At 38.2% G+C, this 26,957-nt stretch overlaps 1 protein-coding gene across 3 annotated transcripts in view; it reads right to left on the reverse strand.

Annotated features, from left to right (window-relative positions):
* Positions 1-26,957, reverse strand: part of SPIDR (scaffold protein involved in DNA repair) — a 204,883-nt gene that overhangs the window by 16,257 nt on the left and 161,669 nt on the right. For all 3 annotated transcript variants that reach the window (XR_005562955.1, XM_027713788.2, XM_027713778.2), the window contains exons 11-12: positions 11,489-11,647; positions 1,797-1,884 (exon numbers count right to left, since the gene is read on the reverse strand). Coding sequence is in view for 2 of the 3 variants with exons in the window: in XM_027713788.2 (XP_027569589.1) it covers positions 1,797-1,884; positions 11,489-11,647 (247 nt within the window). In the remaining variant the exon portion in view is untranslated. The remainder of the gene's footprint in view (positions 1-1,796; positions 1,885-11,488; positions 11,648-26,957) is intronic.

Genomic DNA, 26,957 nt, shown 5'->3' on the forward strand with positions numbered 1-26,957 from the left:
AGAGCTGCAAGAACTGCTCTCTTTGTGTTATGCCAGATTTTTCTTTCTCCCTTAAAAAGTACCATGACGTAACAACTTTATCAACCACCACTTAAAGAGGTCTCAAACTAGAAAGACTTGTCAGAAAAGACAATGCTAGAAGATAATTTTTATGGCAAAATACTCTTTTGGCAATGTTTGTTGTTAATAAAGCTCCTAATTTCATAGAAGAAATATGAATCTACTAAAGACAGCTGCCCACCCATTAAAAAGAATCTGCATAAAGAAAAAAGCAAAAGAAGCTGATACCCAAACTCTGTTTGCCTCTGTCACCAGTAAAGAAGGCATCTAAATGTATATATGGCTCAAAAGAAATCAGTTCCATAGACCCCTTCACAATAACATTATCATCATGCTGGCAATATTATTTATGTACCTGTATATAAAACTGCTTCCGTAAAACTGTGCATAAAGCTATAATGTTTGTATCAAGAAAAATGTATCTCAAGTGAAAGAAATCCACTCAGCCAAAAACATGCAGCATTAGAATGCAAGTTGTGATTCTTCGTGGAATGAATTACCATTTCAAACCCACGACAGAAGTGTAAACTACATGATTATGGAAAGTTTCTTCCATTTTCAGATTGCTAATAAAATAGAAAAAAATCAGAGTCATAACAACCCTAAACAACATTTAAGAGCTTTGCTCCAGCCATGGATATTCCCATTCTGTTGCCCACACTATTTTAATGCAGAAAAGCATCCATTTCTCTGAGACTTCTAAAACATGCAGATGAAAAGGAGAGTTAAGGAGAGTACAGCTATTTCACTCAGTTTCAGTTTTGATTTTATATATAACTAAGGTCTGAGCTTTTTATTCTTCAGTATAACCCTCTGGGCAGTGTAAAGAACACTCCACATTGGAGATAAAAGATTCTCAGACTTCAGAAATAACCAGTAGTATCCATCTTTAATGTTCCCTGGTTTTGAAACTTGTTTATTTCCAGCTTTCTCCTTATTTTTTTTTCTAGAACCTGCATCTCACTTGACTCCCTTATGGTCTAAACCAAATTTTTAATACCACAAACTTCTTCCCCAAAGAACAGCCTATTCAAGAACAACAAGCACTTGGCTACCCAGAAGCTTCTCAAATGATCTCGTATTACCAAAATGACACTTGATATGACAGAACTCCTTTTCAAAGACAAAAGCTAATTAAAGGAAAATTACAGATGTGAATTGAGCTTTGCAAATACATAGTAACATACTTTAAATCCATTTTTATACCTCCCCACCCTCTAAAAACAAAGAAACATTATTTTAGTAATTACTTTTGTTTTCATCCTTCAACTGACCTCATATGAAACAAGTATCAGTCAAAGTTATCCTAATTAGAGGAAGACCTGCTTCCAGCAGTCGGTCTGTCTTCACAGAAGTTAATCTTTGGAAAAGTACTTTCAAACCTAAGGCTAAAAAGTGCTTCTAAAGAACAAGTTAGTATCCCTGTATTTCTCAGCTGGCTCCATGCTATCTACTATCTCTTTCCTCCTGCAAGGAGGAGAGAGGAAGAATTTGTCTGGACATCTTACCATTCTAGCTCTAGAGGATTAATAAGGGGATAATTGCATCATTTTGGAAAGATGTTGCTGATCCAGAGGGCTTCAGGTTAGCCTGGGAGGTTGTCAGAATCAGTAAAACAAAACTTAGTAGGAAAACAGAGGGAAAGAATCTTGATTCCCAAAGTAAACATGATTATACCACCAACAAAAATACTAGTTGTGGGTGAAAAAATTCATACTCATAATAATAAAACTTACCATTTCAGCATCTTGACTTTGTCCGGGAACTTTTACAGGCACTACTGGAGGCCACAGACTGTCTATCAGACTAAAAAGTCCTAATGCCCTTCAAAGAGACCAGTAAAATCAGGTTTAATATATTTTACACATTATATTAAAAAGATTCATTAAGAAATGTAATTTAAACCATTGCATGATTATGAAAACAATTTAAAATCATATTTATTTTCTGGAAGCTGGTTTTGATTTGGTCTAATTAAATCTCCATCATTTCTGCTGCAGGGTGGAGAGGGAGGGAAGGGATGTATCACATTCAGTGACAAAAAAGTCATATTTAATCCTTTGCTACAAACAGCTTGCTACATGACAAAATTCAGGGGAACTGGGGTAAACACTAGTTTGGGAAGGACACAGATACCAGTACAACCTCTTTTAAAAAATAGCTTTCAACTATTTAACTATTAAAAAAAAGTTTTGCTTCTAAAATTTTCATTTCTTGTTTTTTGTTGCTAACAGCTGATTGCAACTGCTTTCAGGAAAGTCAGTTATTATCAGATATAGAGAAACAGGCAAGATTTTGTTATCTTAAGTACATGAGCAGAGGATTGTCTCCCTCCTACACAGTTGCCCATTTAGTTATTCTATTCTATTCTATTCTATTCTAGTCTAGTCTAGTCTAGTCTAGTCTATTTATTTTCCAAGTTTCACACTTTTGATTTAAAAACAAACATAAAATTAACAGCCCAGCATATTAAGGTAAGATGTGGCAGACTCTTTAGCAATCAAAGCTATACTTTGCAGCAGTTCAGTGGCTGCCTTGTGAGTTGATGGAGCATCCTTGCTGGACGAGCAGTAACATCTGAGGGAGAGGCCAGGAAAACAGCTGAGGGAGGGGAAATAGCTACAGATAACCAACTTGAAGAGGCATGCATTTTTGAGTTAAAGCTCTGAGTTATCTTGTCCCAGTCCTCTCTTCTGTGCAGTTGAAGTACTGAGATCTGGATTTTAACCCCACACTGACCCTATGAACAAGTTGTCTTTTCCTCCAATAAAAAAACCCCACTATTTCTGATGCAGCTTTAAAAAATGAAGTCCAAAACTTGCTAGAAGTAGTATTATCTTCTAAACCCAACTGCTTAGAAGGAAACCACATACTCTGGTACAGGGCTGAAGCATGTTGCATTATGCTGCTTCTCTTCAAGGGGTCATGGAAACTTTCCTTTTAAAGTTCTGCTTTTAGCTCACTTCTGCTTAAGCTTACTTATTTCTGCATTTTCCTAGTTTTTCTCCAAATCCTTAAGTGCTTAGATTTTGGGTGTCTACAGACTGAACTTCTTACCACATTTTTTTCATCAAGTGCCAGGTATTGTCTGTGATTCAGTGTTAATAGTGATGCTTTTGGACCAGCACTACAAGAAATTTTACGGATGCAAATCTCAAAGTAGATCTTGTGGAATAAAACTTCTGGTTCACAATTCAGTAACTAACTGGCAGAGCGAAAAGATGATGTTGCTACCTGTAGTTGCGTTCTCCACACTAACGAACAGATCAGAAACACAAACATGTTGCTCTTTTACAGAAATGAACTTCCTGACTTATACAGCATCAACCCCAAGGCTGTAAAAGGAGAATGCTGAGCTCAAAGATTGGGGTGTTTATTTTTCGTTTTGTGTTTTGTTTTTAACAGTGAGAGCATTAAAACACACAAAGCAACATTTCTTAGGTATTAAAGAGATTTTACAGCAAACTGACCACTTCTTGAATCCTTGATCTGGGCAAGATTTTCTGTTTAGTATTGTACAGAACTGTGCCCTCTCTACAGACACAAAAGGGGCCAATGCCCACAGAAACTAACTAGTCTTGCTAACTGGGAGATGAAAGAGAAGAGTTACTGAAAGAGAGCACAGCCTCTTTTACAACTCGGGCAGTTACTCAAGTGGCCTTCCTCACATAACCTGCAGCACGAGGGCAGAGCACAGATATGAACATACCACAAACTCTGTGTGTGTACAGAGATTGCACATTTATCAACTTAGAGCAACTAAGCCACGTTGTTGCATGTTCATGTCTTCAGACAGACCTTACGCTGATCTCTCATGTGTATTATTAAGTGTTCAAAGGGACATGAAGTTGTCCTTTCTTCTTTAGCTCTCGTCCAACTGTTATCCCACGTCAGTATATCTAAGATATATAGTACATTTTCTCCTACTCCTTGTGTCCTTTTGGAGAAGGCTATCTACTGCTTGAATTACAAGCACTTAATTATTAGTAAATGGCAGTATTTGTTTACAAGCAGGCTGAGGGTCAATGCTGTGTGAGGAATGTCTCCGGAACATCTTGGCCCTGTTATTTCTTTGACAGCAGTCAGGCCAAGAGCAGAGACATTTGCCGACCAAAGGATTTGTAAGTTCCAAATCACATCCTGCTGGGATCCTTGTGCACCAGCTGGGATGTTCTCTCTGGAGCTGTCACTCCATCAGTTGGTGTCCCTGGTGAGGAGCTCCCCTCTTGCTCCACCCACTAATATGCCTTCAAAAAGGTAACTCTCTCTTTACACTTATGGACTTTGACCTAGCAGAGGGGGGAATGAGTGAGGGCACTGACAGTGAAATAAAAAAGACATTGTGTCCTCTTCTGTAGAAAATCACTATCCTCACAGAAAGAATAAAATTCATTCTCTTTTATTGGCCAAGCAACACTCAAACCCCATTTCAATCTGACTTGAACAATGGGTGTATTTTATCCAATATGTGTATCCTTCTGTGGCTATAGAGTCAGGACAAGAGATGAACAGCTGGCTCTGTGCTATAGTGAAGAGACATGGTTAGCTCCCATGTGCATAAAGAGCCTCCCTGGTGACAGAAGGCAAAATAAAAATGTTAAAATTTTGCTCTGTGAGTGTAATTACTAGTTACTGTCTTAAAAAAAATCATTTTAATCGAAGAAGACAGACTTCTAAGAAAGGAAAAGCAGAGTGAAAAATGAGAAGAAACAGGCAGAGGAATCAAAAAGAAAAAAGAACATGTAAAGTATTTAGAATAACTTTTTTTTTTTTTTAACTTCAGAGGCTAGAGCTCTATTGTAGTACTCTATAACTTTTCTTTTAAAAAAAAGGAAAAAAAGACACAGGCCATACCAGGAGAAGACAAAAATCATCTGTCAGATTCTAAATGACTCGGCTCTCTACTTTCCATGACAGAATTGAACCTATGTTTGGTAAAAAAATTTTTGTCTCATCATAACATGTCTACTGTTTAACACCAACACAATAAGACCGCCAGTAACTCCATAACTGAAGTGGAGTGTTACAGCATAGAATTCCACAGAAATATGGATTTATGACAGGCAGCTATGCCTCTCTTCTGTAAACCCACGTCTTCAAGGTTTGCTTATATATAATGGGATTTTTATATACGTGTGTGTGTGTCTAAATACATACAATATGCAAAAAAGTTTTTTTAGTGTCCTTAAGTATATTTATTATCCAATGTCCTCAAAAAACATCTCTCTCAAACTTTCCTTGCTAAACTTCAGTACATCTTTTCTCTGCATCCACAAATGCCAACTGCCTGCTGTGTACTCTGCTCTGACAGCAGTCAGAGAATTTTAAAGATTTAATACTGTTAAACAGGCTCAATACATGACTGAGAAAATGCAGAATATATATGCAACACTTGCAGAAATTAATCCTGACCTATTTAACAAATCACGTTAAACTACTCCATAGAAAAATCACTAGAAGATAGGAGTGATACTAATAAAAGAGCATTTACTTTTCCTTCACCAGGATTCTCATCACAAATGATGACTGTGCTGCTCTGCAAAGAAGTTGCTTTAGTTTGCTCACCTAACCACCTTCCTTCCCAGTTTCACAGCTCAATAGGAGACAGAAGTCACCTTCTGCTTCTAACCTTCCTGCCTTGTTTTGCCCTTCACTGCATAGATTGGTATGTGTATACATTCATACACCTATTTGCTCTATGATTTTTTTGGTAAAAACATACAAATAAAGAGCAAAGGTGTTGTAACTATAGACAGCCAGTAAACTGATAAACGAGTACTTAGGCTATCAGCACCTCTCTGATCCTGTGGAAATTCCATTCATTTATACTACAAGCTGTACTACAAAAATCAAACAAGGCCAAATTTTAACTTTTCAAAACTGTATTTCACTGACTCTGACCTGACAACTTCCTTTATAACTTAATAAGGAGATTTTGTTTATTTCTCTTACATGCATGAGGTTTCAGCTACAGTTCTGGTCCAAGAACTTGGTGTGTGCCATACCTGATTCAACGCTTAACATACAGCTTATAGGCAGGGGTATTTTCTGACTTTAATAATCATAACACAGTCTCAGGGGAAAATTACAACAGGGAGAAAATATCAGCAATGTCAAAGAGAGTTAAAGGAAAAGAAGGCTCATAAGTAGGAAAAGAAGAAACACTATGTAAGGTTTACAGCAAGGAACAAAAAGATGCTAGGACTCTCTTCCAATATCTTCCACTGCTTTGCTCTGAGGACTCCAGACTTGGCACTTCTCTGCTTCCTCCTCTCCTACTTCTTACAATTTTAGTCTAAAACAAAACAGTTTTCTTTGGCAGTGTCAGTCTCAATTATTAAGAACTCAAAAATAAAGCAATTCCTAGCCCTTTGTGCAAAACTAAGAAGAAATTCCTAAATAATCACCTAGGCTGCATAAGCTTCAACTCTCAAGGGACAAGTAATCCAAATAAAAAGCTCATACTGTAGGCTACCTCTCCCTTTAACTGACCTACTAAGATCTTGTAGTGCACAAACTATGCAACACCACATTTTCTCAGACTTTAGTAATAAAAGAAACAAAGCCATAAAGTAAGAATCTGAGCCTACTAAACCAGCATCTCAGTCAAAATATGAATAGGGAGGAAGGGTTGCTGATCTATTTTTCCCAAAGTTTTGTTTAGATATATGAAATTATTTTGTTAAACAATTTACATACGTTAATAACTCAATTTTCTATAGTACATTAGAAATTACATGTACTACATTAAACCACTGAAATTATAACATAAAAATACTTTCAAATCAACATGGATATGCCTATGTTATTCTCCAGTGATGGTTACTAAACAGATTAAAGACAGAAGCACTGAAGATACAAGTAGAAGTCCATGCTTATAAAGAAAACTCAGGAGACAAAAAAAGATAATTTCTGACAAATAAGCAGTCACAGAAATTGATAAAAAAGTAATGCAAATATTCAAAACTCCAATATGATTACTGAAATTATGCTTTAAATGGAACTCAACTTTTAACCACAGCAATTACTGAAGTGTTTCAGGACCTCAAAACCTCAGAGTTGTGGGTGGCTCTTTTAGAGCCAGTCGTTTTGGAGGAGGGAAAACTAAAGGAAGGAAGTTCTGACCTCCTTGCTCTGTGGAGAGTTCTTACTATCACATTTCCTGTCTATGTCTACCAGTTGAAACACTTACTTGTGTATCAGTTAGCAGTGGTCCTCTCTTCTGAGGGCAAAGCAAAACGAAGAGAAAGTACACAGTGAAGAGTAATAAAAAAAAAGGAGAGAAACAGAGGCCAGTGAAGTATGAAACTTAAATAAAAAGAAGAGGGAAAAAAAAAGAATGAAAGCCCTCAGGCACAATAGTGACCACTACAGACATACAGAGATTTCACATTTCAGTGCCTAACATTTGAAAGTTTAAAATGACAAACAACAGAAACCAAATTTATTTGAAAATGCAGAAATGTTTCAGAAGAACTTAACACTGGTTGTTGAACTCTATTCAGAGTCTACTTACTTTAGAGGAAAATCCAACAGATAGTAAAGCCTGCTATGAATTAAATGTTGGCTCAAATGCCAAAGCTTATGAGTTGATGTATCCTTCTAAATGTTTTAGCCTATCCAACTTAAGTGTGGATTTTAACACTATCAATGCAATAGCTGCCTCTTCTTTTGAAGTTTATTAAGCATTTTTTGAATTTAGGGACAAAATTTGTACCGCCACCCTGTGTTCTTCCTCCTCTCTCCCTTTATAAATGGGTGTCATCTATCCATTCCGCTGAAACTCTTCATATTTTTAACATATAAGAAAGCATAAAACGAAGAAGCAGGTACATGTGCTATACTCAGCTGTAAAACAACTCAATGCTTGGAAAATCAGGTGAAAAGACACACATTGTCAAAATCCAAATTATGTGTGGAACTCCAGTCAGGGATAAAAACATAAAATTAATAGTTTTTGTTGATAAAGACACATATCTAACTACAAAGTTTATCCCAGCTCATTGAAATTAATTTCTGGTAGGAAGCAGTAACTGTGACAATTTATAGGTTATTTACTCCTGAGGCATTTTAGTGAGTGCTCAGTCCCTGCACCTCGTTGCATCCATTTAGTTACTGGTTATACTGGACATACTTGAAACATGCCTGGGATCCATTAAAATCGGGGGGGTTATATATTAGCTGCACTGCATACGGATTCAGAACCAACATTCCTGCCTCTAGCAGCACACGCTCAAAATTTCACTTCCTCTTTCTCAAAGGGCTGAATTTAAGAGTGACACATGAGGTAGTGGGAGGGCGAGAGCGAGAATACGTGCCTCTAAGGAGCCAACACCACCAGCAGCAGATCAGTGAACATTTTTCAGTCTTTTCCCTTTAAACCACTGTAATATTTTTATTCTCTTTTTGCTGATACTAAGCATGCAGTTCAGGGAATAGTTGCAGGAAAGGCTAGGAGACAAGTATGAATGGGAGGGTGAAGAGAAAAGGTGTCGGGAAACAGATACCGAACCATGTAAGTTAATTCAGCTGCTACAATACTGTTTCCTATCCAGCAGCCTCAAGAAGAGAGTAGAAGAACTACTGGAAACTGAACACTGAACAAGCTATGGCAACTCTGCCATGACTCAGCCATGTCCATCTGTCTTATAGGATTGCCAGAAACTGGGCTGCAAAAGGAAACACCACTTCCTCTACTGGACGGCAAAGGGAAGGATTTCTTGAAGGAATGGTTTGGGGTAGTATGTTTTCTGTGGGGTATGGGACTTTTTCTGAAAACCACCTAAATCAGTGAAAGACCTTCAAATGACCTAGTACGAGACCCTAGTACTTGTCAGAGCATATGAGTATTCAAACCCAATATTCAACATTAACAGTGTTTCTCTCAATGAAAGATTACTACGATTTTTTACAGGGTTGATCTTCATCAAGACAGGACATGGTTGTATAAGTTCTTATCCCACTTTTCTTTTGGAACACAAATGTTTTCTTATTGGAGAAGAAATGGGTTTAGTCTTCAGCACATCTTAACAGTAGAGGTCCATTCCAAAGATCAAATAATGCTTAGAGCCAGGTTTTTGCCTGAATGTAAAATACTTCTTATTACAGGTTTATAGGTTTTTAGCCCTTGAAATGCAACTTCAGCTTAACAACAGTGATTTTCAAATTACATTTACTGGAATGATGTTAAACATTAGATACTTGATGATGAGGATGGATGATGGCCTGGAAAATTTTCTGAACAATAGCAGTAGTCCATTGATGCAAAATGCTTGAAAACTTCTTGTATCTATTAGCAAATCTCCTCTGCCTCATGGAGGGATGGAGGAAGCACTCTGTCTCTGATTACAATCCATGTGACTGTGGGACAACATGCACATATGGGATCTTATTAGCCATTCCTGGCTTTCTCCAGATCATGTGCTTCAAAGGCACAAGGAAAAAAGTCATTACTTTTCCCTCGTATTTCCTACATTTTATTCCCTTTTGTCCATTTTAAAAGCCACTGTCAGACTCCAGGAAACAAACAGTTTAAAAGTCATCTCCTTCCAAAAAGTAATTGGTGTTCTCAAGAAAAAAAAAAAAAGAGGCAGCAGTCTTTCTTGCAGGGCAGACCACATAGTTCTTATTCACTCATATGCTGCAAGCCAAGGTTGGGCACTCACAGGCACATCCCATCATGTGTTTGGATATACCACTGGCTCTGGAAATCTATTTATCCAGTGGCAATGAGTTTTACAGCTTAATTATGCTCCCTGCGAATAAGTACTCCCTCATATTCATTTCAGCTATGGCTTTACTGTGGTTTCCATCACACCTAGAATGTGTCCCAAACACTTAAAAGTAATAAAAAGTTATAAAGCAGAACTTAGGCTAAAACAATTAAGAAAAAAATAAATCCCTGAACAATTCCCCCACCCACCCATCTTGTACAATGAAATCACGTTTTAACCACTGCACTGTCCCCGAAGCTACACTAGCCATTTTCTTTTAATGTTCCCTAGCAGGGTTACCACCAGCACAGCTCCAGCTGAGCCACCAGCATTTTCAGCAGTGTGTCTTCTAATCATCCTCAGAATAGCCAGAAGTAAGTTACTGCTGCTTTGAAACAGAATTTGCATTAGAAAAAGTCTGTCTCTTATTAGCTAGGCAGAGTACTGGAAGCACCAGCAGCCAGTTGTAAAACTTCATTTGTATCCAGAATTCCAAAGCCATTATTTAATTTGTTTGGAAAAAATGTAACTCGGAAAAAAAGCCAACAAAATAATTAAATAAGAAGACGTGTTTGTTATTAAAGGTCCATAAAAATGCAAGTAGACTTGAAATCCAAAGGATCTGAAAATTAACACTGCAAGTACATAAAAAGAAAAGCATACTGAATAGGGCTGGCTGGAAAACAACAATTCCATTTTGCTAAACATTTCAAGGCTTTGAAATTTGTTTTTGTTCCAATATGAAACAAAAATGAGACTTTCTCAAAGTTTTCATGAAATGAGAATGAGAGAGAGAATATTCACTCCCTCTGGACCTGAAAAAATCTTCCCAACAAAGTCGTCTCCAAAATAGATAATGTTTCCATGAAACATTCTGGTTTTGATGAAACAGCATTTTTCAACAGGAAAAAAAGTGTCAGCAGAAATACCATAGCCATTCTAATAGCAAAGGCTTATCTAGATCGGAGGCTTGTACGAATAAATTATGTTGAGAACTGAACCAATCTAATTATATTTATATAGGTCCCCATGAGAACACTGCATCACTTTCCCTAGAAAGATAATCTGTAAGATACTTTAACTATTTAATTTTTTTTTTTCTGACTGAAGTTATTTTATTTTATTCAAAGAATGTAAAAGGAACCACAGAATAAGCAAAATCTGAGAGGTACCGTAAGTCAATCTGTTACTTACCTGAGGGGATTTTTCTATAAACCTGATGACATTCTTATTCAAAATAGGATTTTATATTTTTTTAAGAAACTTAAACTATAGTTCTAAAGCCATACAGACTTAAAAGAATTAAACTCTTATATAGTCAGAGAAAGCCTGTGCTTGAAACTTCAACCCATACTGGGCAGCACTGTAGAAAAGCTTACTGCAGTAAAAAGTTCTGCAATAGAAGGGAGGTGAACTAATGTTTTTAAGTCTCTGAATCTACTGAAGAGGAAGTAACCATCATATTTTATTAAATATTGCATACAGCAATTCCTTTCTCTGCTAAGGGTGTATTTGTGCGTTAGCTTATTTATGCTATTTTGGAGTACAGTGGGGTCAAGTACAACTGGATGCCCCAAAAGTAGCAATAAGGACTTTTAACTGAACAAAGACAGGTTCAGTTGTTTCAAAGAATGTTGGTCACAGAAATAAATAAAAAGGCAGATCATCTCTGCCGGCCACATCAACCAATACGTTCTCCCATTAATTGTTCTCACCTTCCTCTTGTAGCTCTCTGTAAAATTTTCATTCCAGCTAAGCAGCAGAATTTTCCTTCCCATCTCCTGCAATACTGTTCAATGTCATCTGTGGAACTCAGGGACTGCAGCTGCACTTCACTGAACATGCCATAGGCATCCTGGACAAGGAGGCATAACCTGCAAAACATTCCTCTGTTACTCATTGGCTTGTCTTCATAACAAACCAGTGAGCAAATTTCTGAAAACTGTATTACAAACTTCAGGACAAGGCTTATGCTCTACGACATATAAACAAAACCAAGAGATTTTGTTTCATTAAAGGTTTTCTCATGTACATTTTCAGGAGATAAAAGAGCCATGAAATAGAGAAGCATGACTGAAACAAAGTGTATAAGGCTTGCACTGGGGATTAGATGAATTAACTGTTATGCACTATGTAGTTTGTGTACTTATAAAGAAAGAAAGTTGAGGTTTTGCCTTAGTTAAGGTGAATTTTGCAATGCAGACAGTGCAATGACAGAAACATACACGTGTGTACAAATATAAAAATTCTGCTTAGAAGTAAATAAAGCAACATATTTCACAAGTAATAATCACCAACACTGAAACTAGCAAAGCAAGCATTACATTTCCTATAACTTTTTTTTTTTAAGAAAGAGTTCTGAGGAGGCAAAAAAGAGTGAAACATCAATTTTTCTTTTTAAAAAAACCCAACATGTAACTGCAAATTGGTATATTCAGTATTGGGTATGAGGAAGCCCAGAGGAACTATTTTAAGAAGGTAATTAAAGAACCTGCTAAACAAACAATTTGATTAATCTATGGAAGATGGGGGCTGTAAGGCTGGGAAGTATTGCTTAACCAACTTGCTGGCATCTTGAGAAGATATTACTGTTGTAAGAGATAAGGCAAAGTCAGTGGATGTCATACATTTAGATAGTCAAAAATGCATTTCACAAGATTCTGCACCTGAGATGAGCAGCCACGATAGCATGAGTCATGCAGGGCTGGAGGAAGGAGGCTGCTGTCTACAAGATGGGTTTAATTGCCTCAGAAAGAGACAGTTAAGCATGGAAACTTTTCAAAGGGAGGCAAAAATTACCTTTGAGGGTAGCACATGCATCTTTATTTCTATATAAAACTCAGGGGTGCACTAGGGAGCAGAATTCAGTTCATTTCATGCCAAAACTACCTTCCCCAGAGCAGCACCATTGTTCACAGCAAGCCAACTCCAACTGCTTTTGGAGCACATCATGTAACATACACACATCCTGAAAGCATTCAACAGTAGTCATTATATCTTTATAAATTGCATTTTAAATTAAATTAGTTCCTACATTGAAGAAATTCATGTATTTTCTTTGCCTGGAAAAGTAGACATGTGGAAGACCATTAATCACACTTTTCTTGTTTGTTATGAACTGTCTAACTTTAGCTTACACCCTTAAGAAAGCTGTATTCAACATAAGCTACAACCCCAAAGGCTTTCAGACATCAGCAGTTATGCGAGCACCAGCTAAGAGTCCTCATTTTTCAGACTCTGGTGCTGGTTTTAAGGAACAGGGAGGGGTAGGACTGGACACAAACAAAGGCTCCCGTGTTTTCCCCATATGTCTAGCTACGAGGGTCCCATACAAACAGAGTCATCACCAGAAAAAAACCCAAAACAAACTAAAAAAACTACATTTGCCTGCTGCTTTCCATGTCAGGACTTTGCAATCAGTTAAGAACTCCCCTGAGTTTTAACTGATTTGACTGAAACTCCTTGTGATGCTGTTTTGTTTGGAAAACCACAGCTCAAATGCTCTGGACATTTCTGAAAATCAGATTGAGGGGAACCGGAAAAACAAAGCAAACAGTTTTGCCTATGTTAACAAAACATTGACTGTTAATTGTGAAAAATTAGGCCTCCATATCTTGGAGCAAGGAAGGGCCAACTGAGTTAGCGTCAGATCAGATCAGTTCAGCAGTCTCTTAACTGATCACTGGGATTTCTCATATCTTTAGTGAGACATAACTGAACACAAGTAAGTTCCAGACTAGCTGGCACCAGGGTCATATTAAATCCTCTGGGACATGTTAATTGCCCAAATAAAATTAGCTTGGTTGGTGCTGAAGACATCAGTCACTAAAAGTGCATTTTCCATGCCCTTTTAACTCAAGCAATGAGATGGTTTCTGTCAGACATAGGAGTCTCAACTCCCCACATCCCTGGCCACAGATTTCCATCCCTTTGTGGTGGCAGCATAAATGGCTGGGACAGGAAACTGATCTGACCAAAAAAGTTCTGTAGCCAAATCATCATCATCATCATCTGAGTTCCTTGAAAATTAACTCTGCAGAAGCAAACTCCTGTTTGCATGGAGTACTACTTCTAGACAAGGATGTATTTTCCTCGAAGCTCTCACTCCAGCTGTCCAGATGCAGCACAACATCTCAGGTCATACGATGGGAGAACGGTCATCTTATGACCAAGCTCAATGCACTGAAGAACTGTGTAATTTGAGGCTCCTATCACTAATGTTCCCATTCACACTAGAAAAACATTCATGATTATTGGCATCATGAAGCAACACAGGGCAGCAGAACCTATAGCATCAGATTCCAAGTACTTTTGTTCTGTCAGGTTTGTACACATGAGCAGACAGACACTATACTACACTTGTTCTAACAGTATCCAAAAGATAGCCATGATTTCTCTGCAGCACGCGTTTAAAATGAAATGCATATGTTCACTCCCTTGGAAGACAGAATTTCACAAATAACCTTCAGATGCCCAATTTCAGACTAAAAGAGGAATATCCCAAACCAACGCCATGAAGAGAACTTCACAAACACATGGTCCCTGCTTCACCATTCTTTTAAAACAGTATGAATGAATGATGACAAACCCTTGAAATGCCATAGGTATTTAATGACAGGTGACAATTGATTTTCCTACTTAATGACTATGATAAAACCAGTTGTATCCCACAACAGACTCAGTGATGCACTTGGAGAACTACCCTCCTGTTCTTCGAAATTGGTTCTGTTCTTATGGATTTTGTACATGCTTTCAGCATCACTGACAGTAGTTCAGCTGCATGCAGAGGCTGTTGATTCACAACCTTAACTTCCTCACTAGCACTGTTTTTTTCCTTGATTTCACTTCATTCCCAGAAAAGTGCATGTGTATTATTTTCCCATGTTGCAGTGTTGCTCTCATATTACAGCAAATGTGCTTGCAAATTAATTTTTAGTAGAAAGTCTAACTGTGATTTAAGCAACAGCTTGTCCCATGATTTCTTCCCCCTTTGAAGCTCACTACCAGGATAAAATCCCACATCTAAATTATGAGACAAGTTGCAAAGCCAAAATTAGTATCTGCCCCCCAGGAATTCAGCATTTATGTTTTGTGCACATCTATCACACACACTTTTTTTTTCATAAAATGTGGGTTTGTACTGAATCAGTTAATCAGGTTAAACATACCTTTACAAATGCCCTGTCAGTATGCATAGTAATGAACTGATAAAAAAAAAAAGACAGGCAACATCTCCAATTTAATCAGTGGTGCTTGTGTGTGGAGGAAATAATGGCCATCTTTATTTTTGGGACAACAGGATGCAACCCTGTGTAAGACCTCAGTTTAAGATACAGTTTTGGAAATTGAAATTTCTCATGTAAAATAGCAGAATTCACTCCAGAAGAGTTAGGGTTAGCAGGAAAGCCAGTAGAGGAGCAAATGCAGGAGAGTAGACTAAGGAAAAGTTGAAGTATGATGCTTGGGTAATAACAAAGCGGGCGAAGATAGGGAATTATAAGAACTGAGGCAGAGATTAGCTTTTTTTTTTTTTTTTTTGAGTAATGACACAGTAAGTCTCATGCAAAAGCTTGGGAAGATTTTGTTAATTTGTTAATAGCCAGGAGCAAGGATGGGGGCCGGGGGAAGATGAGACTGATTACTCTGCATTATTTCTATGACTGTGCTGATCTTTAGGACAAAATGTCTCACAGTAGAAATCTGGAGAAGTTTACAGGATTACTGCCATGCCCTTCTCCCAGTTAGTCATTCTTCACGGGTAAATGGTAAACAGTTCTTTTACTATTACTTTTTTATGCAAGAAAAATCATACCCCTCCATACTGCTGCCTTGTATGAGGCAGCTGACTTTCTGGAGAGGTAAGTGCAACAAAAACCTTCTTCATTTTTGGTTACCTCCAGTCTCCTCAGCAGCTAGTGGAAAAGACTAAGAAAAAGAAGATCTCCTCCTGCAGAGGAGATGAGAGTGCATGGAGGCCAGAATGGAATGATTACACAGGTACTGCCTTTACCAAGTCTTGTGAAAACAAGCAGCAGAAATTTGTCACAAACACATCTTAATCAACAAATAATTGTTTTACCCTTGGGTAGGAGGACAACTGTGTGGCCCACAGCGGCTCTTCTCCATGCACAGTTAAGCTGTGCAGTACAGCATGAGGAGCAAGATGGCCAGGCAAACACCGTCACCTCTGCAGAGCTCTGCAGCGACTTCATTAGTTGCTCTTTCTTTGGAAGGGAGAGAAAGAGGGGAATGGGAAAATGTCTGAAAACTAATTGACTTGTATTAGCTCTGATATTTGTTCATTCTTTATCTGGACCATCCATGAGACAGCTGCTGCTGCTTTGTTTGTCAAAAGGACTTCTTATCTCTGTGAGGTGCGGTCCTAGCAAAGGCATAAAGCACACGTACATAAACACACATAAACAAAAACCCCCTCTCCCTTCATCACCAGAGGCACAACACTACCTACACAACTCCAATTCAGCAACTTGTCTGGTCAAGTCTCAAGGTGGAGCTGATTAACTCCTGCTAATATGGCTCAGATTCAAATTGTAACCTGCAGGACACCACCCTACTGGGATTTAATTTCTCCCTACCCTATGAACTCCTTGCATTCACCATACCCATACTGCAACTGAAAAATTAAAGCTCAGGGCACAGGGACAACCATCCATCTTCCCTACCCCCTTGTAACACAAGTAGAATTTCTCTATTAAAAGAACTATATTCACCACATTATCCATTGCTTCATGCTCCCTTTTGACAAGTACGTAGCCTTCTTTAGGGAAACACAAGATTCAGGGGTTTCTGCTTAAAATCCATACTATTTGCTGTCACTAAATAGTGAGTGAAGCTCTACAGAATATAACTATGGATTGAATAATACAAATACAAATTAATGATGATGATAACTAGCTCCTTCTCTGCATAGGTACAAAGGAAAACACAAGCACAAGTGCCACTGTTTCCAGTTTATAAGGGGAATGTCAAGCTAGAATAAGAATCCTGGTCATAACTCCCTCCAAGTACAGACATTTCTAGCACCCAGGCTGGTGTTCTTGTTTGAAGCAGTGAGATGACATAAAGAGTGGTAATTTGAAAACTGGAGGTTTAAAATGACTGAAAAGCACAGTTTGTGATCATGTATGTTTTTACTGGGCAACTGTAGAAGAGCCCAGAAGGAAAGAAAGGAGAATGCAGCTCTGGACCTGGCAGAAGTATAGGTGGAACTGCACATGTCAGAGTATCACCAGGGAAATGAACAAGTCCTATCTCAGCATCTCAAATAGAAAATACGTAGCAGAGGCCTCTCTGGTCTCAGGAAAGGAAACTTTATTTTGCAGGCACTTCCTAACAGAGGATTTCTGTAACATGCTTGCAAATAACTCACTACAGTAACTATACCAAGTCCATAATTTTGGATTTTCCTTGCTTTTCATTACAATTTTATACATTTGTAAAAAAAAAAGAGTGAGAGTGGTTATAAAATAACTGTTTCTTATTTTTTTTCACTTCCTTGAATAATCACTTCAATACAGACTGGAAAATCAAATGCAACTTCCACAAGGTCTTTCATGATTCCCCGCCTGCTGATTGCTTTTTCCATTTCTTCATTCAGGTTAATCCTTCCACCTACTATTTTCTGTCTATGGCCTGAAGAAGCAGCACTTCTGTGGGAAAGGGCTTTTCTGCGTAGGAAGAGACCTGTATGAGCCAAATGTGTCAGCAGAGATACCTTTTTAATGTAGAATGTGCACACAGAGAACAGAGCTCCACAGCATTGTAAATGTTCCCACTCAAAACATGGAACATCACCTGCCTGGTGGGAACTACATACAGCTTGTCAGGAATTGGTATAACATGAATGCCAGCTTTTTGTATTCGCCATGACAACCACAGCTTCACATGTGACAATTTTTTCAGCATAAACCATTTCTTACAAAAAGTTTCCATGTGGCACCAATGAACTTTTTAAACTCCCCAGCTGACACGGTCTCTAAGTGCACTTTTGAATTAAACTGCTGATGTGTGTGTTTTATGTGTACACAGAATTTCTCTCAAAAGTAAACAAAACATTTAAAATGATAAAAAGACATTCCTGACATCCACTCAAACCCAATATGGAGCCTAAGCTGTAATTTCAAACAGTTACATAGTTGCACTAGAAAAATATTTTCAGTATCATGGAGAGCTTATGTCAGATTCAAAAATGAATACTGAAATTCTTCTGCATTCATAGTTTAAATCCAAAGTAATTATGCTATGTAAGTCAATTTTTATAGTGATAGTTGGTTTAGAAGACACAGAAAGTTAAGGAAAAATAACTTCCTAAGTACTGCCTAAAAGTTTGTATAAACTTGGGCCTCAACAAAGCAATAAGGCCTTCCTGCCTCCTTATCCCCCTGGCATTTCTACACTATGTAGCATGTAATTCACAGTCCTTCTGCTAAGATCCATTCCATAGAGCCTGTAATGTAAATAAAGCCAATTTTGGGTAGTAACAAAGAAGCAAGTACATCAGATCACCCCATCTTGTTTCAGACTCACTGTGCTGTTAACTGTATTGGTAAAAAAAATAATGATGCAAACACTCCTCAGGGTCCTCAGTGTACCATTACTTCAGTGTGGAGTCCCTTTAAAAATCCCTTGTTTATTTCAGTATACAATTCAGAGAAATTATTACTTTCCTGTATGTCATGATTTACTAATCAAGAGTAAAAATGTATATTTTGGAAACTTACAGGCTCAGCTGAAAACTGCAAGTCTTTCTTATGGATGATGTCCAATAGAAAAATCATGTTCCAAATATAACATGTAATTACCACCCAGTCATTTCAAGTACTTATCTATGAATCTGAGGAGGGGTTCTTTGTTTATTTTCTTAATCTCAACACTTTGTAATTATTGTTTTGGCATCCAAGAATTCCAACAGTTGGCGAGGTGCTGCCAAAAGATCTTTTCTTGCAAGGTGCTCAGCACCCTCCTTTCCAAGAAAATCAACATTCGGTTGCTGGTTCTGGCAATGTGTCACATCATCTTTGCCGTGCTATGTTTCCTCCACGCCTCAGTTCCTTATTCGTAAAAATCAGAATAAAAGTCCTGTCTTCAAAGGGTGATCTGAAAGCAATAGCTGAATAATATGATTATATCTAGGAGGGCTGGTCCACAAAGTCTATTATGTGTGCTAGATCCCACTTGAGTTAGCAGTATCAGTAGGAGGCTATATATATATATATATTATATATATATATATTTATGGAGAGAGAGAGAAAGAGGGCTTCCTTGCAGTATCAACCTATTTCTTTCACACTAGAGGACTTAGAGAACTCTCAACTCACCCTGCAAAATTCACACTGAGGGCTTTACAGCTTCTGGAACGAAGCAAGAACACTGTTTGCAGCAGTACTGGGGTCCCTGATCTTTCAAGATTGTATTATTTGTGGATTCGCCAGATTTACTTCTGAACTACAGAGACCATGAATGGGGTCCTAAAAGATTTTATGTAAAAACTAAAAACCAACATACAGTGAGTATTAAAAAAATAACTGTCCATTTTAGTGGGCACAGAACATCCTAAAATATATTCTTAGCACAGCATTGCACATGCACTTCCCATGGCATGTAAAAGGTAAATGAAATATAGTTAACACTGAAGTATATCTTACACAGCTGCAGATGTATTCAATAAGACATCACCCCACTGAACTAGCAGAAAAGTATAATATTCATCACAGTCAAGGGCAGAGCAAAGAGCAAAGAAGAAAAGCAGAAGTGAAATCTTGCTGGGGCTCCTTCCCCAGCAGAAAGGCAATTTTCCCTTTTCTCGCAGGGCCTGCCGGTTCTGTTTTTCACTCACGCTGTTTTCCTTTACTCTGCACTAGTGGCTGCCTCTCCTAGGTGTGTTTCTAAATGAGGGAGAGGGAGCGTGTTTGTGTGTGCATGCCGTGTGTTTACAAGAGTTATGGTAGCAGTTCTCAGCAGTCCACTGAGAGTTCTAGGAAACGGCCCCTGTTATTTTATTCTCGGTCAATGTCAGCTCATGTCAGGCAGTAAAGATCACACAGGACAGCTCGCTCCATCTCGCAGTCCTGGCCGGAGGCCTCAATGGGAGAGGGAAAGGGAGCGAGCTGCGAGTGGGCGGAGAGCCTTCCCAGCACTCTACCAACCACTGCAGGAGGAATTATGATAAACACCACTCTGGAAACCAGATACAACAGTACATTGTGTTCTTCTTCAGAAAAACAACCCGACTTCAGCTCACTTAAAGTAAACAGTTAATCCTGTTTATCTTTTTTTTTTCTTTCTCGATGAGTTGTTAACAGAACAATCTCTTCTGCAAAGCAAATGAGATCCGTCCCTTAAATTCATACTGATTTTTTCTTCCCTCAAGAAAAAAAAAAGCAGTTCGATATGTAAACTTTCTACTATCGGCAAACAGTGTGGAATAACAATCTTTCTTGGCTTAAACTGACTTAACAAAGCAATGCCAAAACTGAATGAAACCTTTCCCTCACTTACATATTTTATTTTGGAAAACTGAAGTCCCAAACAGACTGTTCTATTCATCCCTTTTAACTATTCATTTTCTGACAAGAACAAGCAAAACTGGTTAAAACAAAAAAAAAATCAGGATGTGTGTTGTCCTTGCCACTGGAGCACAGGGTGCCTGAGGAGTAGAGAGTAGCTACTGAGTAGGGGGTGGCTGGTCCCAGGTTTTCTGTGAGAGGTGAAAAGAGAGGAGTCAGACTAATTCACTGCAACTGAGGCAAAAAACTCTTATCCTCTTTTTCAAAATATATACTTAATGTGCAAATTCATGATGTCCCTGACTTTCAATAATAAGGGTGATTAATTAGAAAAGCAGATGGAATTGATTATCTTGTTTTGCTGGAGTCACTACAGCCTACCTATTAACTGCTTCTTACTGGGGACTCCAACCCAGTCCACTGAAAGCTACAAGCTTTCCCAAAGGGAATTCTAATTTTTAGCACTCAGAAGTTTAAATAGTTCTAAAAGTCAACAACGAAAGTGTGCTTAACATCCCCGGTCAGTAAAAGTTTGTTGATTTAGCTATTTATAATCATAAAAATACACGATTTGACAAACTGTAAGAGGAGAAGGAAAATATTTCCCTGTTTTATTTTCACTCATTTTGCAAGCTCTGAGATTCTGGGTTTTCTGTGCAACCAAAGTCATCAAGTGCAAAAATGTAAATTCAGGTATGTGAGTGAAAGTCTGATTTTATTTTTAATATTTTACACAAAAATTTTTTATATCTTTCCTGTTCCTCCCCCCCCCCCCGCCCCCTACCTTGAGATCTTAATTTAGTTTGCATTTATTTTTAAATCTTTTGCAGCAGTTGCTGAATTTACATCACTCTGATGAGCTCTAACGCGACAGGGTCAGAGAAAGCAGAGCTATTTCCCATTGCAGAAATGAGCTTGGGAGGCAGCTATCAGTGGACAGGGCCAGAACCCCAGAGGAGCAGCCTCAGGCTTATTCCTCTCAGTCCACCACTTGGCCCACCATGGCCTCCAGCCAAGACTGGAAGAGCCAGTATTGCTAGACAGGACTGCTGTTGAACACTTCGTCTGTGTTAAATGACAAGTGCACCTTGTCATTTAACCTGCACCCTCCCAGTGCTGCACCTGCACAAGAAAAGCATGCTTGCCCCCTCATGATTGTGAGTTTGGTCTACCAAATTCATCCCCAAACTGACGGAGAGTCTACAGCACTATTAGAGAAGGATCCAACTTGCACCAAGCTGCTGCAGCTTTGAGCATGGTGGTTATTATCTGTAGGACTGCAGGGAAGAAGCAACAGAGTTTGGTAAAACCTTTCTCTTGGAAGCCAGGAGAATATGGTGGTGCTACCACCTCTGTTTTTTGGGAAAACTATTGGGCATAGGAGAAGAAAGCAATAAATCCAAATTAGAGTGCAGTTACAATCCACGTACCAGAAAGGACCCTCTTTTTTTGACCCCACAGTGGTTGGCTATCATCACACCCTACTTCGGGAGGGAATGTATCAGCCAAGAGGAATGCAGATGAAAGGTGAATCAACTGGAGATGATTAGGAGATGATGAAGCAACAGCAGGAAGAAAATGTGGAAGGTGAAGGAAACAAAGATGAGGAGGAAATGTTCTCTGATATCACCTCTTTTCCACTTCCTTTCTTACACTTTGCTGTTTTCCATATCTCTGGTAGTTAGAGATTAGGGGGGAAATACCAGTCTGTGGTAACACTAGTATAATCCCATGGATGACCTACAAACATTACTGAAGGAGCACTTTCCCTAGACACATTTGGATTTCTTATATAAGAAATTATGGACACAACAAGTGCAGCTGAAAGAGAGTTGCAGACGGTAGCAGTTTTCCCAATTTGAAAATGAAAAATAAATCTTTGTTACCCTTTTAAGCTTTTATTTGAACTCTTCAAAATGAGAAATCCGATTTTCAGTCATAGGTCAAGCAATGCTATATAAATTGCTTTTAAATAAGCAGTAGGTTTGGGCCATTATCTAAAGATCACTTAAATTAATATCTTTCCATTGATTTCAGTGAGCTGTATAGCAGGCAGAGAAAACACCTGAGCAGCCTCAGTAACATTTCATCTTAATTTCATTCAATAATTCATGCAAATTCCATGGTTCTCTTTTAAACTATCTAAACTCAGCCCCAATCAAGGATCAAACACTGAAGCAATTTTATGAACATCACACTTAAATTGTCATATAACTTCAAGGAATCATTTTTAGCAGGATCAGAACCTGGAATAGAGCACATAGTATGTAAAAAAGATCTTAAATCTGCCATATTCTCTTTTTTTTTTTTTTGGCATTTATTTGGGTAATCCTATAACAAGCACAGAGAAGCTCTCACTTCTTTCAGCACTTTGGTTATCTTCAGACACATAAGATTTCAAATATTACATATGCTAGTGGGAAGTGTCCTGAAAGAAAAAAATCTCTGCTACATCTTAATCTCAACTGCCCTGCACATATGATTGTCTGTATTTTATATCTCATGCATGTAGAACACTATTTAATTGTAATGACATAATCAGTCATTACACTGGATTTCATATAATAACCCTGGTAAAATATTGAGAAACTACACGTGTGGTATACTTGATCCTGATTTTCCCTTCCCATTAAAAAGAAAATAGTCCTGAAAGTAAGAACCTGTTCAAATATCAGTACAGCATAGTTTGTTCCCATTATTTATATTCCAAAGAAAAGAAGAAAACAGGACCAAATCTAATGAAAACTACTAGAGAGACAAAAGATAATAATGCAAATTAGAACTAGATTAGGGCCCTTAGTAAACCTATCTACCCATGCCAAAAGAGGTGATTTAATATTCTGTGGTTAAGATTATGGTTTTGTGTCTTATCCAAAAGAATATCAACAATAGCACATTGTTCTCCTACCACCATGCTGGGGATGTTACAGCCTCTGATGTGATTCAGCACTTGAAAGGACAAACATAACTAAACGTTTGGATTTTCCTGAGCTGTCATCCATTGCAGGCTAGCAGGAGATACAACATCACAGCCAAGATAACAAGATACCCTCTGTCTTTTGAACATGCAGTTTCCTGTTGATAGCATTCTGTACTGTCACATTTGCTGTCTTATCCTCTTTTTCGTTCACATGTGTCACAATGTCACACATTCCTTCTCTAATTCAGTCTTCAGGGTACTGCACCGAGGAGACATCAGGACAGGGACTTCTCCGTGACTGCAGAGCATCTGAGATCAGGGTACACGCCCTAATCCTCACTGGAGCACCAGTGTCACAAAACCAGATCAAAGCTTGGTGCAGCCATTTAATCATCAGTCGTTGCTGCTTATGCTTTTTAAGCACAGGCAATAGGGCTAGTATTTGAATTTTCTGAGTACTGTCAGCATCTTAGCAGTTGCATTTTTCCCTTTCAAGCTTTCCACTTGAGTAGGATCTCTTTGTGTAGAAGCATGTCAAATCGGGCTCCTAAGGCTGCCCCTCCAGCCTGGCTTCACCCTCATCCCCAGAAAAAAGCAATCAGGAACCATCAGAGGGAGGTCTGAAGGTTACTTTAAGGTGGTTCCTTTCTACTGGACATGTGATACAGGTTGCAGAGAACCACCAGCATATGACATTGATGACACTGTACACAAATATAGGCTATACTTTCATGCATTGCTTGTTGTCATGAAATACGCTGTCCATGGTGTTATCTCCACTGCCAAGTAATGTCAGAAAACTGTGATTTTGGATCACTGTGACACTATGTAACTCATGTACTCCTAAGGTGAAACATGAAAGTACCCTAAACTTCAATATGGAAATATGCTAAAACAAAAGCGACAAAGCCTTCAAACAATATTCTCAAGAATAGGAGATGAAATGCCTACATTTTTAATAAATGTGCTTTCTGATCACCCACTTATAAAACATGTTTCCTAAATTCCCCCACTTCAAGAAGTGTGAAAATATCAACAAGACAGAAACACAAAAAATGAAAAGATAGTAAGTGAATCCCACTTAGATTAATTTAAGTATTTTGCTTTACCAATTTAAAGAAACTAGGTTAAAAAAATCCTAACCAAACTGGAATTTCTAAACAAGTGGTTTTGGAGTAGGAAAATGGCACTGTTTCAAAACATAGCATTTCAGCAATTTCACAACTTTTCATTTGCTTGTACCAAGCTTTTCATAAGTTTTCATTATTTTACAAGTTGATCTGAAAGAAAATTATTTCTTTGAAAAATTTCCAACCATTTTTCCTAGAAATATTTTTGAAACCTCTAATGCAGTAACTATTCATTAATTTTCAAGGCTTTGTTTTGGCAAAACATATTTATTCAGCACACCGAAGAATATTTACCCAAGTATGCTTGTGAGCAGAAGCAATACCGAATGGTAAGAAATAGAAATGCAATATACAGATGTCTTCCCCCCTCCTTCTCTCACAACAACTGTAGAAAGACATTTGAACATATGTACTGGGTTTGCTGGGATTCAGTTCATTTTCTTCAGAGTAGTTAGTATGGGTCTATGGTTTGGATTTGTGATGGAAACAGTGTTGATACCACAGGGATGTTCTAGTTACTGCTGAGCAGGGCTTGCATAGTGTCAAAGGCCTTTTCTGCTTCTCACTAAGCCCCACCACTGAGGAGGCTGGGGATGCACAAGGAGTTGGGACGGGACACAGCTGGAACAGCTGACCCCAACTGACTCAAGGGATATTCCAGACCATATGGCATCATGCTAAGAAGCAGAAAGAGGGGAGAAAATTCAGAATGATGGCATTTGTCTTCCCAAGACACCATCATCCATGATGCAGAGTTTGAATTTTGTGGAGATGGCTGAACACATGACTGCCCATGGGAAGCAGTGAATGATTCCTTGTTTTGCTTTGCTTGAGTGTGCAGCTTTTGCTTTACCTGTTAAAATGTTTTTTTATCTCAAACAATGAGTTTTCTCACTTTTACTCTTCCGATTCTCTCCCTCATCCCACTGTGGAAGGATTGATCAAATTTAGAAAGAAAACAAAAAAAGCCTGGGTCCTCTACAGAAAGACCAAGAGGTTGAGACTGCTGGTACCATTCCCGGTGCCAACATGACTATAGCTGTCCTCCTGGAGCGCCACCAGGGTGGAGTTCAGGCCCTGATCCTGAACAAGGTGACATGAGAACAGCCTGCTGCCTTTGTATGAACCTGAAACAAAGGTACTGGCCTAGGTGTGGGAACAGTGGGAACAGCAGCCTGCCTGAATGCCACTGGGTATTTGAGGTAAGTCAGTGGAGAAGTCCAGTGATGATCCTGAACCTTGCTAAAAAGAGAGACTTATTCCAACCTCCTCCATTGCCTTACCTTACCTGGACTCTGCTAAGCATTAAGCAGTGTTGAATCCCAACAGCAACTGCAGGATCTGATCTGGATTTTACAGTGTAACTGTACCTATGGTTTCCAAAAGTGGTTTACATGCATTTCCAATGAAAAGGGGGAGAAACACTCATGAGAATTTTCTTGGGGAAAAGGTAACTACTACCTGTACCTAACCCCATCTGGATGTATCATTATCACTAATTTTAATTTCAAAATTGCAACAGGAAGGACCCATATTTCACTGCTCTTTTTAAGCCAGTTACCGAAATAGGTTTTTTTAAAGGCAGTCCCACAAAATATGATAAAAATGTTCCACACAGAGAACTAGATTTTAAATTTTTTTCAATTTGTATGGAAGTCTAATTCACCACAAACATTCCTTTCTTGACCAAAAAGTTATTTATCCACAGGACACACAAAAATTTATGTTCTTGTAGGGCAAACAAATGTGGTATCATCTGATTCGGGATGAAACACCAAAAAAAAAGTTTAATTTCATCCTACAATTGTTTAATTTGAATTCATAACTGTCTTCTCCCATTAATTTTCCCTCTCTCCCCAATCTGCTATACTACATGTGTTTTTAACTACTGGATATACTGGCCTTTGTATACCTGCTGACCCCAAATTTCAATGAGGTATCAACGGAAGATTCCCGGTATTCCTCATTTTTTCCTTTTACACAGTGGACATTAGTTTTAATCCTACAGCTGGCATGTTAATGCATTAAACCCCTTATAAACAGTGCATATTTTGTATATTTATATTATAAAATATATATTTGCATATATAAAAACGTGTATATATATAAAATATATATTTGTATATTCTGTATTATAATTTTGAATTATCATTACATTGTTATTAAGTCGTAGGAGCTGGGACAAACCAACTTTGTAAATACAGCTACATGAACAACATCCAATTGATGAAGTGGCAAGAATCTTTTGTGGAAGTCAGTTATAGTTCCTTAGTGGGCAATACTTTTTTCTAGCTAAAACAGACCAGTTGACAAAAGATTACAGTGAGCAGGGTAGGAAGAGAACTTGAAAGTGAACAGAAGCTCTTTCTGTTTTACACTCACAAGTCAACAACAGAACAGAAATCTTACAGCATCAATACACATTTGTCTTGGTAACTCCGGCTAACTTCTGCAGCGTCAGTGCTTACAAACCTTGGTAAGAAGGCAAGCAGCCACCAGGTGCCAGAGAGAAACACTGTCTGCAGTTTTTCCAAAATGAGGTCATAGGAACAGCTCATCACTTCCAAACAACTACTTCAACACCTAGATAGAGGGTGCTCATGCTGGC

Source organism: Pipra filicauda, unplaced genomic scaffold (genome assembly GCF_003945595.2).
Source record: "Pipra filicauda isolate LSUMZ 115617 unplaced genomic scaffold, ASM394559v2 scaffold175_size1500280_pilon, whole genome shotgun sequence".
In the NCBI taxonomy this organism is placed as follows: domain Eukaryota; kingdom Metazoa; phylum Chordata; class Aves; order Passeriformes; family Pipridae; genus Pipra; species Pipra filicauda.